This window comes from Neopsephotus bourkii, unplaced genomic scaffold (genome assembly GCF_033783945.1).
Source record: "Neopsephotus bourkii isolate Nb327-2 ecotype Australia unplaced genomic scaffold, CSIRO-AGI_Nbou_v1 NB_855, whole genome shotgun sequence".
NCBI lineage: Eukaryota > Metazoa > Chordata > Aves > Psittaciformes > Psittacidae > Neopsephotus > Neopsephotus bourkii.
Window position 1 is genome coordinate 2,853,268 of NW_026901351.1, and position 21,724 is coordinate 2,874,991.

At 34.8% G+C, this 21,724-nt stretch overlaps 1 protein-coding gene across 15 annotated transcripts in view; it reads left to right on the forward strand.

The window, feature by feature from the left end:
* Nucleotides 1–17,217, forward strand: part of DGKB (diacylglycerol kinase beta) — a 476,877-nt gene extending 459,660 nt beyond the window's left edge. For all 15 annotated transcript variants that reach the window (XM_061356469.1, XM_061356463.1, XM_061356472.1 and 12 more), the window contains 3 exons: nucleotides 2,913–3,033; nucleotides 4,947–5,007; nucleotides 14,794–17,217. In XM_061356469.1, the coding sequence (XP_061212453.1) occupies nucleotides 2,913–3,033; nucleotides 4,947–5,007; nucleotides 14,794–14,901 (290 nt within the window). In that variant the 3' untranslated portion in view covers nucleotides 14,902–17,217. The remainder of the gene's footprint in view (nucleotides 1–2,912; nucleotides 3,034–4,946; nucleotides 5,008–14,793) is intronic.
* Nucleotides 17,218–21,724: the final 4,507 nt, after the last annotated feature.

Here is a 21,724-nt window from a genome sequence, read left to right on the forward strand (position 1 = left end):
TCTTCCTACGCATTGCTGAGTGGGCCAGAACTGCACTTTCCATACTATATGGCTGTACCAATCATAATTTTTGATGGTATTTGATCACTATTGAGCATTGAGCTTATATTTTCAATGAATTGGCCACAGCAACTTCATATTGTTAATTCCGGCATGACAGTATTAATCATATCCCAGCAATGTAAATATATGTCTATGGATATATACACACAGACACACACACACTGTGGTTCTTTTAAATGCAATATATATGCATATAACAGTTTACATACCTGTAGTTTCCCCGTGTCACTTAATGGCCATTAAGTTACATGTGTTGAATTTTCTGCCTTTGCATAGCCCTGTTACTCAGTACTGTAAAATTCCTGAACTTTTTTTTTTTATTGGCTTTTCTCTTCACTGAATCCTCAGGAACTCTCTATCTACTTCCATTTCCACATTATTTAGGGGTATATGTTGAGCAGTACAGAGGCCAGCACTGATCTTTCTGAGAAATCAGTGATAACCTTCCACTAGAATGAAGAATGACTTCCCCTTTCCTATCTTTTAATTTAATAGAAGATCTAATCTCTTTTAATAGAGCTTAGTCTCTTTCAGAATCTTTGGTGGGGACCTTTTAAGAACAAATGTAATCCATTCATTGATGTCTTGACCCTTTATATTCTTTGACCCTTTATATTCAGCCAGTGTAGCTGTGTAACATCTTTGAAGAATTGAACCAAAATAGACACACTCCCTTTTCCACTTTTGCTCACTCTGAGCTGTTATCAAAGTCAATATAGCTCAAGGATTTCTTGAAATGTATATGACTATGCAAAAGCATCAGGAAAGATGTATTAGCAAGAGCAGGAGCATGAACTAACCCAAAGTCAGTAATTGCATGTTACACTTGCTTTAGTTTTTCCAGCTTCTGAAGGAAGGTTATGTCTAATTTAAGCTTGATTCTAAAAATATTCATATTTGGCCTAAAATAACCCCACTTTGGGAATGTGCCACTGCAAATGTAAAGTTTTTGAAAAGGTTTCACTTTTTCAGTGGATTATTGTTCAGTTCCATCTTCCAATGTTTAATATACCACATTTCTTGAGATGTGTGGTACAGATCAAATGGCAGGATTTGACCCTTTGTTATCTGCTGTTACTGGCAGTCATCTCATAGCTATTGAAAAATGATGCATCAAATTTATGTCACTGCAAATGTCACTGTTCTGAATCTTGCATATGTTGCCTGAGCTGTCAGTAATAAAAATCTGTTCTTAATTATTCCCCCTTTAAAAAGTAAAAATTTTCTAATAACCCAGCGAATAGAAATTTGATGTTTTCTTTGGCTGGAAACATTTTAATTATTTAGTACATCTATAAAGTTCATAGTGCTTTTCTAATATAATAGCTTTTGAAAATGAGAGGACTTTCTCACCTAAGTCCCTATGGCTATCAAGAAAAGCAGAAATTGTTTAAACGGAAGTTTAAAAATGAGTAACTTAAACACCAAAAGAAAAACAATTCAGTTGAAAGTAAGACATACAAAATTGGGTTTACATGTGTTATAGGGGTGCAAACTATTCAATGTATAGTTAAAATTAATCGTATGTTTAATCTTTTGTCCATCATTGTTTTTCCTTAATAGGAAAGAATAGGCTTTAGTTTTGTTTCATTAATACTGTAAAGAACTGATTTCACTGTGATGAGAAAATGAAAACAGCAAAGAATATTAAGGAAATATAAGAAAAATGAAGGCTTTGGATAGTATCAGATTTTTTCTTTGGAAGCAGAGTAATCCAGACCATAAATCCTATTTCCTTTTCATATTCCCACCCCCCTTAATACTTGTTCAGTTAATTACCTTCATTGAAAGTCCAAAGAAGTGAACAAAAAAGACTCCATTTGAAACTTTGGGCTAGGCTCATAGGTATGATAATTAGCATGAAATTTTGCCTTCATTAAAAGTTGAAGGGTTTAAAATATCCAAAGAGTAATGTGCTCTCCTTTATTTATTTTTTCAATGTGATGATAGACTCTAACATTTTAGCTCATTCCTATGCTTCACCAAATAATATGCCTTTTGGAAACATGGATAATTAACAGCGAATCTGTAAAACACACATAGAGCTAAAAAACATGTTTCTTTTTCTTGTCCATTTGGTCTTGGCAACATGCATTTTAACAGGAGCATATAAAGCATTTCATACAAAACAGCTTCATTGATTCTGGATATTTCATTACTTTGCTTAGTTATTTCTCAAACTAGACTGCTATATTACTGTTTAGGTTTCTGGTTGTATCGTTATATCTGAAATTGTAGACAGAATTTGTCCTCTCTCCTTGAAGTCAAGCAATCTAATATTTATTTTGCCAGAGACATGATTTATTTGAATACATTTTAAAGTCTAATGCCATAATGCTACATAGTCAAAAAAATGTGTGAAATAAAAATATATAACTGGTGCAAACAAGCACTTCAAGGTTCAGCAAAATTAGATCAATAGTTGCTGATAGAAGGGGTTTTCTGCCCTTTTTGCACTGAATCTATGTACTACTTGAGACAAAGATCCAGTTTCTGAATTTCTAAACTGCAAACATCTCATTCTGTGAGCACAACCTAAAGAAGGAGTCTCTCCTATTTTCTAGTAGAGTAAGATTATTTGTTCCATATTCATGTATTAAAATTCCGAGGTATTATTATTGTCTTTTGGAATCAGTTTGGTCAGGTTATTTTAGAGTGGTATGACAATAGATCCAGATGTGTCCAGCCTTAAAGCTGCAATCACTTCCTAGGAATCACCATTTTTGCTAGTTTTCTTCTCTACCTCTTGTATTATGAGGTTGGTCTTCTCACAGTTCTAACCAGTCACAGACCAACCACGGTCAAAATGCCATCTAGACAAAATGTTATTTTTTTTTCAACTTTTGCAGATCTAAGTGACCAGCTTATGGAAGTGGTTGGGCTGGAAGGAGCCATGGAGATGGGACAGATATACACAGGTCTGAAGAGTGCTGGAAGACGGCTTGCCCAGTGCTCATCTGTTGTCATCAGGTATCAGCATCTTCAATTTGCACTGCACTGTTGTATTGAAACAGTGAAGTTTTATATATTATCAGTCCACTTTGGTAACTTAATAGTCATAAATACCATACTTATTTCTTGTGAAAGTTATCATTTTTGTATAAGAAATATCTATTCTATACATATTTATGCCTGTACATCTTGCTGTCTTTAAATGTGTCAAAAATCTAGAAAAAGGGTGTTTACGTTCAGTCCTCACGTGCTGTATTCAACTGTCGTTTCATCCTATGAAGAAATACTGTCAAGCAGTTGGAGCAGAAGGAGTAAGGCATAAATATATTGCGGTTTATCATTGACATACACTCCATGCACTTTTGAGCAAAAAGTAATTTAACATTACTTTGACACTTTTTAAACCATTTATAATGCATTCCTCATCAGGGAATAGTAACATGTATTTAGTATTTGTAAAACTTTTTTGATCTCTAGAAGTCAGAGTGCTCTGGCTGCGATTTGTTTATTATTTAGTGAACATTGACAAGTTGTTATTATTAAACCTGCTGGTACGTATAAACCACTAATGGTGGAGCACACTAATTTAGTTGTGCTTTATTGTTCCTGTGCTTAAAGTGACCAGAACATTCACAGTAGAGGAAACTTGGATGAGGACTCAAGGAGAAAACAATTATCCTAACTTTTGGATTAGGTAAGGACTGGAAAAAAGAGAGCTGGTCAACTCTTCCTCAGTGAAGAATTTATCAGGAGGAATTTTACAAAATTTTGATAAAATCATAGTTATACAATTACAAACCCCAGAAGCCTAGAATGAGCATAAAACAGAACAGCACCAACAAAAACTTTAAAATAAGTAGGATTTGCTGAAGTGACTGGTAGATTTAGAGACTCTCCTCAAGGACTGGTGATGTTGACTTGAAAAGTACTCTTCTACTGGATGAGGAAGAGTAACAAGATTACAGAGCCATTCCAACATTCTCTGGATACCAGGAGATAATATTTATAATGCTACATCAGCAGAACCGCAACTGAAAAAGATTCAGAACCCTTCAAAACCTATAAAGTGAGAACATTCTTCCCTTCCTCCACTTATGACCATAGATGACAGTGGATAATCCCATAAACTATTAGTCACTTTTGAATAATGTCCAAGCCAGTGTTTCCATTGATGAACATGAGTACTCAGTTGACTCATTTTACTGTTATTAGATTTATCTACTTTGTGTTATTTCTAATAGTCTTGTATGCAAACTATTATAAGTGGAAAAGACCGAAAAAGATCATCCTTGGGGTTTTTTCCTTTCTCACTTGTCTATAATTTTATTAAAGTGGTATCAAAAACTAGACAGGGAACACTGGCTGTAGCTTTATGTTAAAATCAGTGTCACTTTACTAACAATTTAAATTTATAGCATGGTATGTTAAAGCCTCTGAATATAGTACAGCTGTCATGTTATGTGTTACTCTGTCTAACCCAGAGTTAGACACGAGTGTAAAAACATCTTTTATGGTTCTAATAAATGGTGATGATAGAGCTAAAATTTATTTCTTGTTTCCTTTATAGCAGTCAGTCTAAATTATAAAAATATCCGAGGTTCCTTTATCTTTTCAGTTAATAAGGTTTACTCCTCAAGTTCTTGTGTAATTGACTCTTTATTTCACAAATTATGGACTATTCTCTCATGAGAGAGTAGCATATTACTAGCAAGATGTGTGAATCTTCACAATGTTTTTAATTTGTTGAAAATCAAACTAAATGTGATTGGGTTACTTTTGTAAGCATGTTGGACCATACTGGAGATTACATGGAAGTTTAGGGATAAATCAGGATTATATGTGTGTGCCATCACATATATGCCTCCTTAATAAATACATTTATCAATTTTGTCTAGTTACTTTTTCTTACACTATGAAATATATCCCTTTAGGACCAGCAAGTCACTGCCTATGCAGATAGATGGGGAACCTTGGATGCAAACTCCTTGCACAGTAAGTATACTGTTATCTCAAGGAAGAGAGCTAAACAAAAAAAAAAAAAGTAGGATTTTTTTTTTAATGAATAACAAAAATTACATTGCTCAGAAATTCATTATTAAATTAAATTATTTATTTACTTTCACTTGGTTTTCAATGATAGAAAAAAAAATCTTTTGGTTTAAAAAGACAAACACTGCCGTCAGCATTAACTTAATATACTTAAGTAATATCTTCATACACTGTTTTTATATAGTTCAACACCCAGTGCATTTTCAATTTATCATGCTGTTTTTTTTCCCACAGATTAGGATAGAATAAAAAAAGTATCGATTTCAAAAGTTTATAACATACTCCAAGGGTGCAGTCCCAGCATCCCTTTACCCAGTGTGATCCTTTATGATGATGTATTAGATTTGTAGTCTCTGTTGCTGAGGAAAAGCCAATGTTCATTTTGATGCTAATGTGTATAAAGTAACTAAAAAATCTTTAAAAATTTAGGGAGATTTTCCATTGCATGTTTGAGAGTTCATATCAAGAAGGTTTTATTTAAAGCTGAAGTCTTAACTGGGCTTATTGAATTATATGATAGAACTAATATTTTTGAAATCCTTAAATTTCAAATAAGAAATTAAGGAAATTTAATCTGTTGTTTCAGTGAACAGTCGTACGAAGGGAGAGCAGGTAGACAGCAATACAGACAGGATAGGACAGGATAGGAGCTTGCACAGAGGAGGTTTGAGTAGCTGTTTCTGGCAATACAAGAAAGGTGTATGTTTAAGAAATCTCCATTTCATCTCAGTCTGAGGCAATATTTTGAGAAAATGTTGAAGAGATTTAAGCTCTGTGTTGTTGAATATAGGCTTAGCAACATGTTTTAATATATAATTTCAGTGATTTTATTTTTTTCCCCTAAAGAAGATGTGTTTTACAGCAGATGAATTGGTGTGTCCTTGCAGCTTGTGAGTATGACAGTGTGTGACAAGGAAGCAATCCCACTACAGATAGGAGTAATTCCGCAAACCAGGGCACTGGATCATTTTCATGAGCTTTATGTCTGTAGTAGAATTAAATGCTACACAAAAAAGTAAAAGGGATCACCTTCAGTAAGGTGCTAACGGGCATGAGAGCTGATAGTATATGGGTTAGGAGGACAGAAAAGGGTTGTCATAGTCTATGTTTACCAGATACACCAGAGTGTACAGCTGAACAGCAGGGAGAGTGCCTGATCTCTAATTCTGTATGGTTAAATGCTCAGATGCTGCAATAAGAGAACCATGTGCACACACTGTGTGAAAGAACAGTGGGAATTTTAGGAGATTTATTCCAGGAAACCTTTCGGAGTTAAGAGATATCAACAGTACTGAACCCAGCAGTTACTTGTTCAAGAAAAAGACATGTAATTTTTCAGTTGCCAAATCACAGAAGAGAACTTTTGGAAGGATGCTGGCAATAGCATGCTTTTTTTTTTTTTTCTTGATTGCTTGCTCTGTGCAAAATCGCTGCTATCTGATTGATAACACTGGCAGAAGCTGCCTGCACAATTGAGGACAAATGTGAAAAAAGAGACAGTTCTTACATTTCAATTACTGCCTTGAGGAAACAGTAAATTATTACTGATAATTACCGCTGTCCAGTTGAAGTACCATTTTAAAGGGGATAGAAATGGCACATGCTTTTCTGTGGAGCACAACCTGTTTGCTATACCATTGTTAAGAGAATATACATTGTGTTACATACTGTTGAATGTATTTATTTCTTCTGAGAAGAAAATACATGAACAATTTATCCATGCTACTTCACCTCAATGAATTTAGATACCAAATTACTATTTTACGTTATTCATTTTTCCAGGATTTTTTTTTCTTTGCTGAGGAGCTTAACGTATTTATTGCAGTTTCTCCTTGCATTATTGTTCATGTACCCTACTCTGTTTTCTACACCTTCTAAAGGAAAAACATGAATGGTCCAACATCTTACCTCTCCACTAATTCTAACTACAGTAAAGTTTTCCCTGAACTTCTCTGCAAAGTAGCTAGGAATTCTTCCTGAGACAATGGCAAAAGTGGATGTTTACTGTCTCTCAACCAAAGTTTAAGATTTGATTTCTAAGTGCATGCTTTACAGAGGTCTTTGTTTGGAAGCTAAAGTATATTTGATCACCTGTATATTGGGATAATATCTCAATGATATATATTCTAAACCAGAGTCTGGAAAAAAAAAACCTACCATAAAATCAAAATATATTCTTATGTGTAGCCAGCTATGTAGCCAGTCATTTGAACCTGAAAGAGATCAAATTTTAGAAAAAAATTTGAGAAGGCCAAGAAAAGAATCATGAGCATTTGTCTCCACTAGAGACAAATCTGTGTTTTCTCCCCAAATTACCAGTAAGAAAATCATTAATGACCAGATTTTTAAATGGAAAAAAGTGTGATAATCAGATAAAGAAATCCATGAGTTTAGTTCTTTATGAAACATATGAGAATTTTATTTTCCTAGCTCCTACAAAGAATCGAGGCCCATATCTGAAGTGGTGGCACTCCTACATCATAATGCACTGAGGCATAGGGGTTCATTCCCATGGTATGCTGAGGGAAGGCACTTACTAGATTTCCAGCTATATTAAGGACAGAAGCTACTGTTGTGATTGGATATACCATTGCACCAGTTCTAGGGGAGAGACATCTGCATCTTGTTCTGTTATTGCATAGATCATGTGTGCCAGGTACACACAGCAGCTGAGCCTAGGTTTTTGATTCTTTAGTGTTCCAGACAGAAAGTTTTTGTTAAAAAAAAAGAGAAACACTACAGCCTCTTCCCCCGCAACTGTTCTTTGTAAAGTTGAAATCACACTTACCTAATTTTAGTATGGTCCTCTCAGGAACTTCAGGTTTATCTCAGTTTAGTAGTTTTAGGGAGTGACCTATAAATATTACAGAGGCTAAGTGAGAAAGAAATTCATAAAATCAGGAGATACTGAATGAACCCTTGCCCAAGGTGCAGGTGGTTAAGCTCAGAAGTCCTTTTTTGCTTCTGGTTCAGATTTTCGTACAAATGAGAATATTTTGCAAATGATTTTTCAAGAAATCAAGTTCAACCTGAACAAAATTCTCCTGCTATTTCATTATGCATATTAAGGAAAACAAGTTCTGCATCAAATCACTGTTATCTATGGGATGCAGGCTGTGCATACAGTCTTGGAGATTTAGTGCCTGTTGGAAGCAAGAAGTTTATCTTTGGTACTTCTCCTTTCTGACTGGAGAAAAGTTTTATACAAATAGTCTGAGTTGCTGACAGCTGCCCTTCTCCTGCATATAGAGACCATGTTCCCCCCCAAAATGACAGCGTGGGCTCTCAGAAAGTATTGTGGGATGTGATAGATAACACAGTGCTTCCCCAGAAGCTGCGATCTGTTATTTTTCGTGTCTGTGATCACTTTAGTACTAAAGACATTGTTGTGTACGTTTTTTAACATCTTTTATGATCTGTTGCTCATGCACCTAGTGTCCCTAGATGTACTTAGTACTTTAAAGTATGAGTGGCTTGGTCTGAAAATCTGTCATCCAGAATTATTCAATATGTTGAACACATGCAGGCTGCAATGTCTGACAAAGTCACGCTGCTCTGATATAAGATGCAGAATTTGTGTGTCAAGTTGTATTGTTTTCACTGCTTTTTATAGAGGAGTCTTTGGGAGAAGGAAAGATAATAATGTTAATGTAATTTTAAACATCTTGTCTGATTAGAGGAAGAGGACATTCTATCAGAGCTCTCCCAGACAAATACAGAAACATGAAAGATATCTATGGTTTCACCTATCTCCAAACAGGTCATTAATTGTAATGAAACTTCAGAGACTCTCAAGTTAATTCAATAAACTTTAACTTCAGACACCAGGATTTTTTATTATTTTTTTTAAGAAAAGTAATCTTTCAATTTAGCTACATAAATTATTAGTATTGTTTTGAAAAAGTGCTTAAGAATATTCCATCTTAATTAGAAATAACTGTGATTTCAGTTCTTGCATCTATTCCTGAGCTGCTTGACATCATCTGAAAGAGTGACAGGCTGCTAGCAATATTAGATTAAGAGTAGATGACAGAAATGTCCATAGGAATATTGCGTAAATGAAGGAACAAAAATGAAAGTTCATAGTCAGAGCCCACCTAATGGATTCCCTGAACTGTAGTTTCATAAACATCTGAAACACATAGTATTTTTAGGATTATTGACTGATAGGAAAACTTGTAGTAAGCCATTTAATAATGAAACTCGGAAATAGTATTTTGAAATAAGATCAGTTGGATGCACCTTAAAAATAAGTTTTGAATGAATGGTTTCTCTCTAGCGTTTCCTGTTAGTCCCTATTGATACAAGAAGCCAGAGAACAGAGGTCCCATTGAAGTCCTACTTTTGCAGTTAAGTCCAGAGAGAAACAAGAACTAGTAACAGGCAAACAAAAAAGCTTTTACTAATAATCACTCTAGGCCAGAGAAGGTGAGAAAAATAAGTCACAGACTTGCTTTTATGTAGACCCATTGTCACCAACACACCACAGACAGAATGAAGAAGCTGCAGATGTATCCTAGACACTGTAAATTATCTTCTTTCCATGTCTCTGAATGTAGTGGTATTTTCATATCAGTTGTGTATAATGGGAGAATTTAAACTTTTGTCTGTTTCTTTAGAGCAAAGAGGAACTGGGTCTTAGATATGGTGGCTGATTTAAGTAGACTATTAGACAATTATTACATAGTTAACCCATAAATGGGTCAGTTGCTAGAAAAAGTTTTGGTGTTAAACTAACATGCTGAATTTTTTTCCCTTTTGAGCAACTGTGAGCATACATTTCTGTTTCAAGGCCAGAGTGATTTATTGAGTTTTAAAGCTTTATTTTGCAACAGGGCATTACTTTTTGTGCTCACAGGTACAATGAACATTAATTAGTTTTGTTTACCTATGCATATATTTTCTGAATTTCACAACAGTAGTTTTTGTAATTGACAAAGCAATTTTCTGCATGTGTGCTTTCTGCACCCCAGACAAATCCTCTAACGTGTAATGCACCTTACTTTCCAGTTCAGATTGTTAAGAAAAGAATTAGTTGTGACTAATTGCCAATTAATTTGCAGTGGTTTTAGGGAGGAGGGGGGAAAACAATTGCACCTACTAATTAAAATTTAAAATATTCCGAAGTGTCATCTTTAGGTGTCTGTGGAATACATAATTTCCATTTTAGTTCTGCACTGGATCTGTAACAGCCCTGAGCTTGACAGCTCTATTAATTTAAAACCTCAGTGATACCTATTAGTACAAAACATGAAAAAAATGTCATTAATCATTTATTTTAATTTTGCAGCTCTGTCATTTTCTCAGTATGTTTAAAAATTATGATGACATCGTAATGTTTTCCAATCTACCTGTGTGAAGGGGAAACGGATCACACTACTTAGGAGAGAGACTAGAGTATATTATTAGAGCTTAATTAATACCAAACTGATTAGATTTGATTGCACTTTGCACAATAATATTGTTAAGAAATTTATGTAAAAGGTGTGTTGCATAAAGCTATATTTAATACAGATCTAGATCTGAAGAGATTTTGACCAAAATGCTTCATAGTCCAAGTCATTGATTTTGTTTAGCACTGCCTACATTCTGTAGGTCGGATTCATACCATGATATTCAGTACAGCTCTTGATACCTAACAGGAAGATGAAAGTATTTGATAACTCCTGTGATGCAGAGGTGTTGCATCCCTCCATTTCCTATAAGGGGAGTAACATACAGACATTTAGGCTGTGGGAAAACCCTTATACCCTCAAAACTACGAACACGCAAACCCTGCTGATAACATGGAAAAACATGACTGTAAACTAACCAATCCAACTTGAGAAGTTCTTTCCTGTCAGTTTTTTCCCCTCTGTCCTTTAAAAACAGATGTTCTTTTTTTATTTCTGTTTTCAGTTTTCTACTTTCATTTAGCATTGCAGTTAGTACCTAGTTTTATGTCACCGTGTTCTCTGTTAATAGTAAGTATTTAGGCATTCTGTGAAGTCAGGAACATGAACGTAACTGGCACATACAGCAGAAAGGAGCATGAAGGCAAAATTGACTGATGTAAAAGATACATTTATCATACTAAAACTGTTGATGCTCACTGCATTCGTTTAGTGGATGCATTGTATTAATGTGGCCTCAAGGCATATTTTGAAACTCTGACCTGCTCCTGAAACAAATAAATGTCTGCTTTATACATTATACATATCTTCAGTATCACAAATTGAAGTTTCTGCTTCATAAAAAAATTTGCTATCAACAAATAGGGAGCCATTACCATCTCATCTTTTAAGAATATGCTCCTTTTTAATTGGATCTTGTGTTCCTTCCCATGAATACATCATTGGGCACACTTTCTAATACTGGAAAAGTGGTTTTGAAATTGAAAATGCAGTATTGTGCCAAACTGTTTACTAGGTATACCAGTCCTTTAAATTTCTGTGATCATGAAGTCATAGGATAAGATCTTGGCTTCCATTAGTGAATGAGGGTTTGGTTACTGGCTTCACCAGTTTGAGTTTAGCCTATAACATTGTGTATCAGGCTTACAGCAAAAATCCACAATATCTGAGCAACTCAGGTGGCTATTTGCTTTCTCCCAAACTGAAGTTTTGTTATTTCCTCATTTTGCCTTCTTTTTTTTAATAAAAATTTGTGCCAAATGGAAGCGGTTTTTTTCACCAGCCACGCTTCCCCTGATTTATGTTTAAAATGTCCTCCATATTTTCTGTAAGTTATTATGTTTTCAATAAAACTAAGTGATCTCAAAAATTATTTTTCAGAATTCCACAGTAATTTGTATTAGTATGTTTCTCAGGGTGTCATCAGTTTCTAAAAATACGTTAGGTTTAGCGTTTGAGCTTTGAGGATTTTTTCTCTTAGCAGTCTCATTTTCTTGTATGTGTGTAAATCACAGATTCACCTAGGACAAAAGAGAAGCAAAAAAAAAAAAAAAAGATGGCTGTTATTTAAGGCTTTTATAATTGTGCTTCTGAAAAAAAGACATGAGGTTGCTTACTGAATGGTAAGAATTATATAGCTGTAAGTGTTTTCTTCATTTTTTAACTAAACTAAATCTTGGTTGCTTGTAAGTAAAGATTTCTCTCCTTTTTCTTTGGTCAACTGCAGTCTCCCATACAGCACTTTCAGCGTTCAGTTCTACTTTGATCTACATTATTTTTCTTTCTGAGACTCTTAGTGCTTCTTCGTAGCTGAAAGTGTCTTGAGCGTCACCTGTGGGCCAGACGCACATCACTAACCCTGTCAATGCTGCCAGTATTAAAACAGAAGCAGAAGTGAGAGTCCAGAGCAGAAATGAAGTACCTGAGAGTCTTGAGAAAGGCAAAATTAACCTATTTCAGGCAAGGTACTACAGCAGTCCAGAGTGTATTACAAACATACTTCTCTCTTTTTATCAACCAAATATAAGTTTTTTTCTAATGTTTTACTATTATTATTATTTTTAGTAGGAACCAGTGGTTATCATTCTTAACCAATGCCATGTTAATATACACTATTGTGCATAAGTAAAAAAAATACTTGAAGTTTACTCTTTATTTTTTGTATTTTCATAACATAAAATATGTTTTACAGCACTGGACTTGAGCCAGTTTATAATCGTTAAAAATATGTCATGGAGAAATGCATATAGGACTCCACCCCCATGCATGAGTGGTTAATCATGTTCAGGCATCTTAGGTGATCTCAACTGATAGAATACAACATACTGAAGAGTTCATGATCTCTGAAACAGATGGCTTAAGCCAAAAAAGACCATTACAAATGATAAACATTTTTTCAATATATAATTACATTCATCCTCAGCATCATTGAACAGCCCCAGTCCAACATGCAATCTTTATGGGGTGTCAGGATTACTTCACCTCTTCATGTTAAAACCATCTTTTGAGCTCTGTTCTTTTATTCACTTTAAGATGAAATTACTATAATTTGCTTCTGAAAGGAAACTGAGGCCATTCCTACTGCTTCATCATGGCCAAATCTTGCAGTAAGCTGATCCCTAATGACTCTCAAAACTTCAGTCGCAGCAGCTGTAGATTATTTCATATATTGATCCTCAGGATCTGGTTGTTGTCATCACTGTTCCTGAGCCCTAAAATATGTCTTACGAAGCATGTAAAGTTGCAAAGATTCTTGAGGCGATTTTCCAGGGCTAGATCATCAGCTGTTAGAAAGTGGCATCAATGGAATAATTCCAGTTTACCCCAACTACAGATTTGGCTTCCGAAGTGGTGCCTGAAGCAGAATTTCTTGTGAAAAAATATGTTGATGCCTGTCTTTGAAAGCAAGTGTTATTATCCATGTGAAACTAATCTAGGCTTCCAAAAAAACTCCGTATGCTAAATTTGATAATAATGAACAGTGTTGACAAGAAGAGGTCACGTATGAAATTTGAGACTAATGAGCTAAGGTGGCATGAAAATGAGCATTTGGACAGTAAAGTAAAGGCTCTAATAAACCAACCCATTCATTCTGTTGAGATTTTTATGTTTCTGTCTCTTTATATTGTAAAGTAAATTTCCACCCCAAGAAATGTCCTGATCTATATTTTAACGAGCCTCTCCACGTGACATACATTTTTTGTTTCATTACTATTAGTGAATGACAAGTGAAGGATATTCATTTTAGCTTGAAAATGTCAGGTATGCACTTTAAGAGATATATTTTTCCAGTTTTTAATGAGGTGGTGTTTCTTTTTGAAAGAAATACCCATCTCTGATGTGGGTACTATGCAGGTGACAACTGATATTTAATAAGTGATGGTTCTTGTATTAGTCGTAGTTCACTAAAGAAAATGTCTCGGATTGCTTTTGAAAAACTCTCAGCGTCACTAGCCCAAAGGCAAGATGTGACCTTTTTATTACATAATGAGAATCATTTATTATCTTACAATGTATCTTAAAGTCACAGACAAAATGCCACTTTGATAATTGCTTTCAATTAGCTTTGAGCATAGCATACATTCATAAAATGTCTTCTCTAATTTAGACTTGAATTAGAGAAAATTGCAGACATAATCTACTTTAAGGTTGTCTCATTTAAGGTGATTCGTAGTTTTATATCAAAGAAATCAAAACGGGTGGCTTTACAGCAGTCTTACAAAGTGTTTTAAATAGTCTTTTGAATATTTGAGTCCATTCTATTAACAATTAATTAGCAAATTAGAATGCTAGTTCTTTTTTTTGACCTTTTTTGTGTATTAACTTTTAACTTCTGTTCATACTGGTTATTTTGAAATTAACGTGTCCTGTATTAAAAGGGAAGTACAGCTTGATTAGATGTATAAAGAAAGCATACAAAGAAATAGCTGGTATTTCAATAATGGGCAACTGCTTGGTCTGTCAGCATGTTGTATGTCCTTTCCAACTTCTAAATTCTTATTCATCTTGTAGATATGTAAAATATTCAACTGAAAGCAATAAATCCCACACTCAAAAAGTTAAGATTACATGTTTTTTATTACATGTATTTTATGACACAGGTTTTTTAATATTGATTGCATGTATAATTTAAAGTATTTGTGGAAACAATGATTACATGTAGATTGGTTTACTGCATATGCAACATCATTCTTGAAAAATACAGGTATTTTCTTTTCTTCTTTGATTAAATGAAGAAGCTTTGGAAGTCACAAATAAAAGATAATTCAGGCATCTAAGATACTTGGAATTGAATTAGCTCAGGGGATAACTGTGCTTTTCTTCTTTCTTCCCCCAGATAAAAATCACTCACAAGAACCAAGCCCCCATGTTGATGGGACCTCCTCCAAAAACCGGTCTTTTCTCTTCTATCATCAAAAGAACAAGGAACCACAGCAAGGAATAAGTCTGCATAGTTTAGGTTTTAGGAAAAAAAAAACACAAACAAACAAAAAACCCTAGCTTTGTTGAGCTTTGGAATATTTATGCTGGAAGTATTTTAGAATATCTTCTACTTACGAAATCATGGATTTTGGTTCAACAGTTTCTGTATCTGAGCTAATGTAAAACTATGCTACTAGAAAAAAATATCGTCACAGTTTTGTAGGCATTTTGCATGACGAAAGCAGATGTTTATATAAAGTGATACAGCGTATTTTTTGTTGCATGCGTTACCATTTACTGATCTATGGACTAATTCTGCCATGGAATTTGGGAAGAGAATGCCATGGGTAATTTGATTTTCCGTCTTTTCCATTTCATTGTTTTTTACTACAATGATCATATGCCATAGGTTCAATAGTATTCGTTGAATCAAACATCCTCACATCAATAACCAACTGGACCTTTTTCAGAGTGAAGTTTATTACAGGTCTCATTAACCTGTACTTTCAGTTTATAATTTCTTTCTACCCTGAGAATACTTTTATTTCAGCTAAGCATTAAAATTCTCATATCTAATTCTGACAACTCCTTTGTATGTAACTGTACCTGCTGAAAACATCTAACAATGTGTGCAGTATTCAAATGATCATGATTACTCTGGTGTAAGTTTTTCCAAGATTGTAAGTCAGTGAAAGTTTGAGCAAATGCTGTAAGAGGAAAGCCTGCTAAGAGTGAAGATGATAAGACTTGCAAAGCTAGCCATCAGTGTTGTTGTTTGTTGAAAAACTAGAGTTATTTTAATGAGTAAACTTCTCTGTAACATGGCAAACTTTAAGTCATTCTGCATATTGACTGATAGCATAGTGCCTATGCACACAAATAACCAAAGCTCATGCCTAATAAAGTGCATTTCCCACCAAAGATTTAGTGAAGGATGCTTCAGAGAAATGGGTTAATGCATAATTTATCAAGCGCACTGGAGTAGACTCACTTCTGAAAATTTAGTTCTTTTGATTACATTGGCCATGTCCAGACTAATGTTGGGGTAGGAAAAAACATTAAATTAATTGCAAGTAAACACTTTTGTTTCCTAAGTTGATAGACATAGACACGTACTCTAAATACTGAAAAATTAAACTTATATCTAGTTTCATTATTATTTACAAATTTGGCATCCGTGATTTACTTGTTCCCTAAATTAACTTCTTAAGGAAAGGATAAACTGTTTTCTATTACCCTTTTGTAGTCTGTTGTCTGAAATCAAAACATTTCTTGTTGTAAATTTTAAGGAGGCAGTTGCTCAGGTTTTTACTTTCTTAGCCCTCAGAGAGACTTCCTAACAGCTTAGAAATCATAATACAGGGATTTGTCCGAGGTTTGCACAGCACTGTCTAATGCTGAAGGGAAGTCCAAGAATGGCGACTTTTTTCAGTGTTGCATATAAACAGTCTCAATCAAAACTTTTTTGTGCAGTCTTAACACTGTTCTTTGTTCAGAGTGAGCTGCTTCTCAGCTCTGCATGTCTTAAGTTCTCAGAGATTTCATGAAAAAACAAGGAAAAAATAAAACTTTGCTTGAAACTCATGATTTCCCAGTTTTATCTAGACTTTAAAATGTTAATGATTTGTTAAATCTATTTTTCTATTGATTCGTTCATCCAGTAAAAAAACAGTACTTGATCATTCTGTAGTGCACGGTACTGTGCATGTATATAAATAAAGCTACTATCATTTGTTCCTCAGTACAAGTATTCAACAGAGTCCTAATTTATATAATAGACACTGAAATGAAAGTCAGTATATAGTTGGTAAAGGTTGTCTTTGAAATATACAGTCTGTGTTCTGTAATCATTAGAAGGTAAATACCAATTAATGTTATGTTCAGCATTAGGTAGAAAAATATGAGGCCAATTATTTGGTAAAATTAAGATCTTGTAATTCCCCATTCTTTGGTCCAGTGGGGCTGACAAATACAGTTACCGTAGAGGTAAACTAGTATTTTTCCTGTGCATTGCAAACACACACACACAGAAGCATTTGATGCACTTCTTAACTGCAAACATACATAAGTATAGAGCAAAAGATATTTGAAAAAGGAAAAAAAAACCCAAACAAAAAAGGTACTTGCTGACATAATGCTACATAAAGTGTACATTTGTTTTATGAAATTATGGTTACAGGTGTTAAATATTTTCATGTAATGGCATAGGATTTTCTAGCGATGCTCTAAACTTTTTGTGGCAAAAAAGTGTGTTTAACAATAATTATAATGTGCTCTCTATGACTATCTCTTGAACATTGTAACTCTGAAAGCAAATAAAATTACACATGAGCTATTATTTAATAATATATGTAATTTTAACTGTGCTAGTCTGTGATTGGAAATTGTTCACAACAGTTTTTCGTACCAAGAAGGATGGATGGGTTCATCTAATCACAATTATATACAGGTATGACTAGACATGTAATAGGTAAAGCAGATGTGGCGGTTAGTATGTATCAAGTTCTCACTGTAGCAAAAATATAATGGAGCAGCTATTTTACTGCATTGGCTCTTATAGCAGTGGCAGTATGTCTTCCTATTAATCCTGTTTGGTTTGGGGTGGTTTTTTTTTTTAGTATGGCCTCTAATAAATTAAAGCCACGATTAGATTAAAAGTATTGATGATGAAGATAAAATCTTAGAATACATAAGACATAGTATAAAAAGAAAATGTTTGATTTAATGAAAGAGCTTCAGAGGGGGGTCAGTTTTTCACTTCAGTATTAACATGATGAAATTATACATTGGTGTATGAAATGAAACAACATATGCACGTGTCTTCATACAGTTGAAACTGATGCGCTATTCTTACATTGACTGGAGTGGTAGCTGTAAACCTTCCACTGTTTACAGCAAAGCATTCTTTAAGGCCTCATTAATGATGTTTACAATATAAAAGGAAATGTAGGAATTATATCTGACACTAGATTTGCAAATTTTTCATATCTCTACTCGAGTGTTGCAGCTGGGCAATGTGCTGAGGAAAGAACATGACGTCTCAGGAAGAAACCTTAAGTTCTGAAACTGGTCAGCATCACTCTGACTTTGCATGAGTTCCTGTTGAAAGGAGGTAGAAGCAGAATTTCTGGCAGAGACAAATACAGAATTACTGTTTCCAGTACTTGCAAGATATTTGTATGCATATGATTATTTAAAGTTAGGGGGTTAGACCTCGGGATTTAGGCTTATTGGTGTGTTGTACGTGTGTGTGCATGCTAGATCAGATAATGTGCTGATACTCTAGGACTTTGATGAGCTAGGAAGCACTTCATTTGTGAAGCAGAAGTAGATGTTCTATAACATTTCCTCACTCTTATCAACTCTGTAGCATTGTATGTAAATCACAACAATGATTAGCTAATATCCAAAATTATTTAAGGCAAATAAATTTAGACTTCAACATGTTTCAAAATATCAGTGTAAGAAGTCAAAGAATGCGTGGGTTAGATATTATTATTGGAAGAAAGGGAAAATTTTTTTTACTTTTTTTTTATGTCTGGGTTAATATTTGTTAGCCAAGACTGTAGCTTTTCAATGATTATTAGTGATTTAGGGTGCTGACACTGTTCTGTTACTTGGTGCCTTCAACCCCACCTGTCTGGAGCTTATAGTTCTGAGGTGAAGACCAAGCTTATAGTTATATATAGTTATATATATAGTTATAGACCAAGCTTATAGCTTATAGTTCTTGGTGAGACCAAGACATTCTGGGAAGCAGTCACTTCAGAAAATTGTCATTCCTCATCTCTCTTGAAGAGTGAGTAGAGGGAATAGCTACAAAACTGGGGGGAGGGGAAACCCAAACAAAAAAAAAAAACCACGACAAATAGGAAGAATTATCCAGACAAGGAAGCAGGAGAAGATCAGAGAATTCTGCTAAGAAATGGCAAAGCAGGTGCTCACTGGTGTTTGCAAGGGGGGAGTCACTCCAAGGCAGCCCACAGAAATGGCAGTGAGGGGCCTGGGAGGCCAGATGAAGGCACTAAGGGATAAAGAGCAGTGATGTGCCAATAAAGTTAATTAGATTGATCTAGAGCTCCCTTCCGTTTAGGGCAGAAGGATTTGGGTAGTGTTTCTGTCCTTCATGGGGAGAGAAGATTATCTGAGAGAAGTTTGGCCCAAGAAGAATAACTGAGCCCTTCTGTAGATGGAGGACTTGTGAGCAAAGGAGAAATGAAGGATGGTTAAAGGAAGGTAGAGGACTTGCCAGGGTTTTGTTTATTTCTGAGTGTTTTCATGCCCTCAGAAAAAAAAAAAAAAAAAAAAAGATACTTGCCTTTGCTGTTAAGTAGCCGTTTCCCAAACTGCTAAGCAGTTAGCACAAAAATAAATAAATAAATTTAGAAAGCTGAGGTGGGCTTGAGAAGCATTGCTCAATGTTTTATGCAAGAGTGGTGAAGAACGTGTCGGCCTCCTGCCAGATAATTGCTGCATGTCTCTAGCTCCTTCAGGTCTGAAAGCATTTTGTTTTGTCTCCTGTCCATAAGGAAGGAAACTTCTTGTGGTCCTGTTGAGGTGAGTAAAAGCCTCGCCATAGCCCTTGCTGGAAAATAAATAAAACATGGGTGAGATCTGGAAGCTGAATCTGTTAATGAGACATAAATTAATAGGCTAAACTCCGTGGCATGCAAGGCTCTGAGGGTGTGCTATGCAGCAGTGAGTAATGGCACACACTATCCTTAGGTCTGTCAAGATTTGCTGGTGTCTGCCTCATCTGAGTTTGTGACACAGAAAGCTTCCTGGCTCTTACACCCCATGTATGCTCAGACTGTGGATTTTCAGTTGATTTTAAAATAAGGAGATTTGACCTTTGATATTCTGATTTTTGTGTGTGGTATAGATGTGGATGGAGCTTTCCCATTATTGGATTCTTTTAATTTTACAAAAATTGCTTGAAGCAAAGAAACTTCTCTGTGACCATTTACTTCCATTATGTGAAACTGCCCAACAGCTTGAAGCTATGAATAGGCAACAATAGGTTCTAGGCAACTAGAATCTGGGCATGGTGATATTTCAGAGGCTGCTTTTTTTCCTTTGTGATTCATGATTCAGAGAGATTCCCTGAGAAGCACCTCAGGGCTCTCTTTAAATATGACTCATACAAAGTGTAAGTGACAATTACCAGGCTTTGTTATTTATAGAAAAGTGGTAGCTGTGTTGATGGTAAAGTAGCAGTTTCATAGTGAGATGTCCATTTCTAATAAACATGGGGAATTATTTGCTGGGTCTAACTGAGCAAGAAACAAAGATTTTTAATTTTGGGGTCATTTTGAGTCCAAGACTGATAATGACTAAAAATACTTAGCTGCCAATCAGCCTATTTGAAATAAACTTGTATGGCTGGGCTTTTCTTACCTAGGGACAAATTTAAATGCTGTGAAGGAACATAGCAATTTGCATTAACAAGTAGCTTTTCTGAACAGAGAAGTGAACACTTCTTACTCTTTTGGTGAAACTCCTATTTATGGGCCATGCTCTGCCTGCCAATAAGAAAATACTTAAGTGAAAAAAATAATAACATAAACACATAATAGCAAATCTTCTTGCAGCTATTTGGACTTGCAGGAAGAGTGGTGGTTGTGTATCTCTCAGTAAGGCAACTGGACTTTGCCAAATGAGCAGCAGCACTGCAATTTTTGCCCAGCCCTGAAGTTGGCTGTTTCAAAAAGTGTGGTAGGGGGCTTTGAGTGTGATGGTTTGTTGTTTTGTTAGGATTTTTAGTATATAGGAGTTCCAAATCTCTCTTATTATCCCAGAATTGTAAGGACTGGAACTTTGATTCAGACATGTATGTGTATGGAGTACACATAAGTAAGCAAGCAAATGCAGGAATGTCTGCTCCATTTGAGCTGAACCTTACTTCCATTCATTTAAATTCAGTCCTCTTATTGAAGGGAAAAACACTTGTTAATTTTGGGTAGTGTGGGGGGCAAAATGGGTGTTTTGGGTTTTTCTGCTGAGTAATATAACCTTGTTACAATAACATACACATGTAGATCAAGGAATTTTCACCCCATCTCCTTGCTCTTTTCTGCATGATTACTTTTTTTGTTGTTTTGGTTGGTTTTTTTTTTTCTTTAAACAGCCTGATCTCTCTCTGAGTGGCTCAATATAATTAGTTTACAAGTTTTGAAAGATTTGGTCCAACTGTCTATTCTATAAAATCAAGCCTTGCTTTGGGATGCAAATTGAGGCTTTAATACTTTGTCATTATTACTCGTCAAAAATTCCTTATCCTCTGTTCCATCAAGCTGTACAAATTGTGGAGGAGAACCTACTTTTCCTGTTTTTTTTCACTGGATTCCCATTTTGAAGCAAAATCAGATTTACTTTTTTAAATGTCAAAATATTTTGTGTTTGAATGACAAAAGTAAATGTAAGTTTGGGTTTGGATTTTTTTTTCATTCATTAATTCTGTTTCATTAATGTAGTAAACAACTAAGATTGTAGTAATAACTGACTATTTAAAAAGCAAAATAAATAATATGATAATAATATTTTTCAATATGAACATAATTCTTATTTCCTTAGGCAAATATTAAAATTCTTAGCATTTGTTCAAGGTCCTGAAATAAAACTTTCAACCTTTGTGCTGCTGCAATTGTCACCAGACTCAAAGCCTGCCCATCAAATTCCAGTTTTCTGCATTTTTATTATTCCAATAGCTGCATAACTTCAAGGAGCTGATTTTTGATTTATAGGTCCTCCTGTTTCAGATGAATTTATCTCTATAGGTATATCTTGTTGCTGAAGAAAAACAGAGATAACAAAATAATGTTAAACAAAAAAATATTTCACATAGC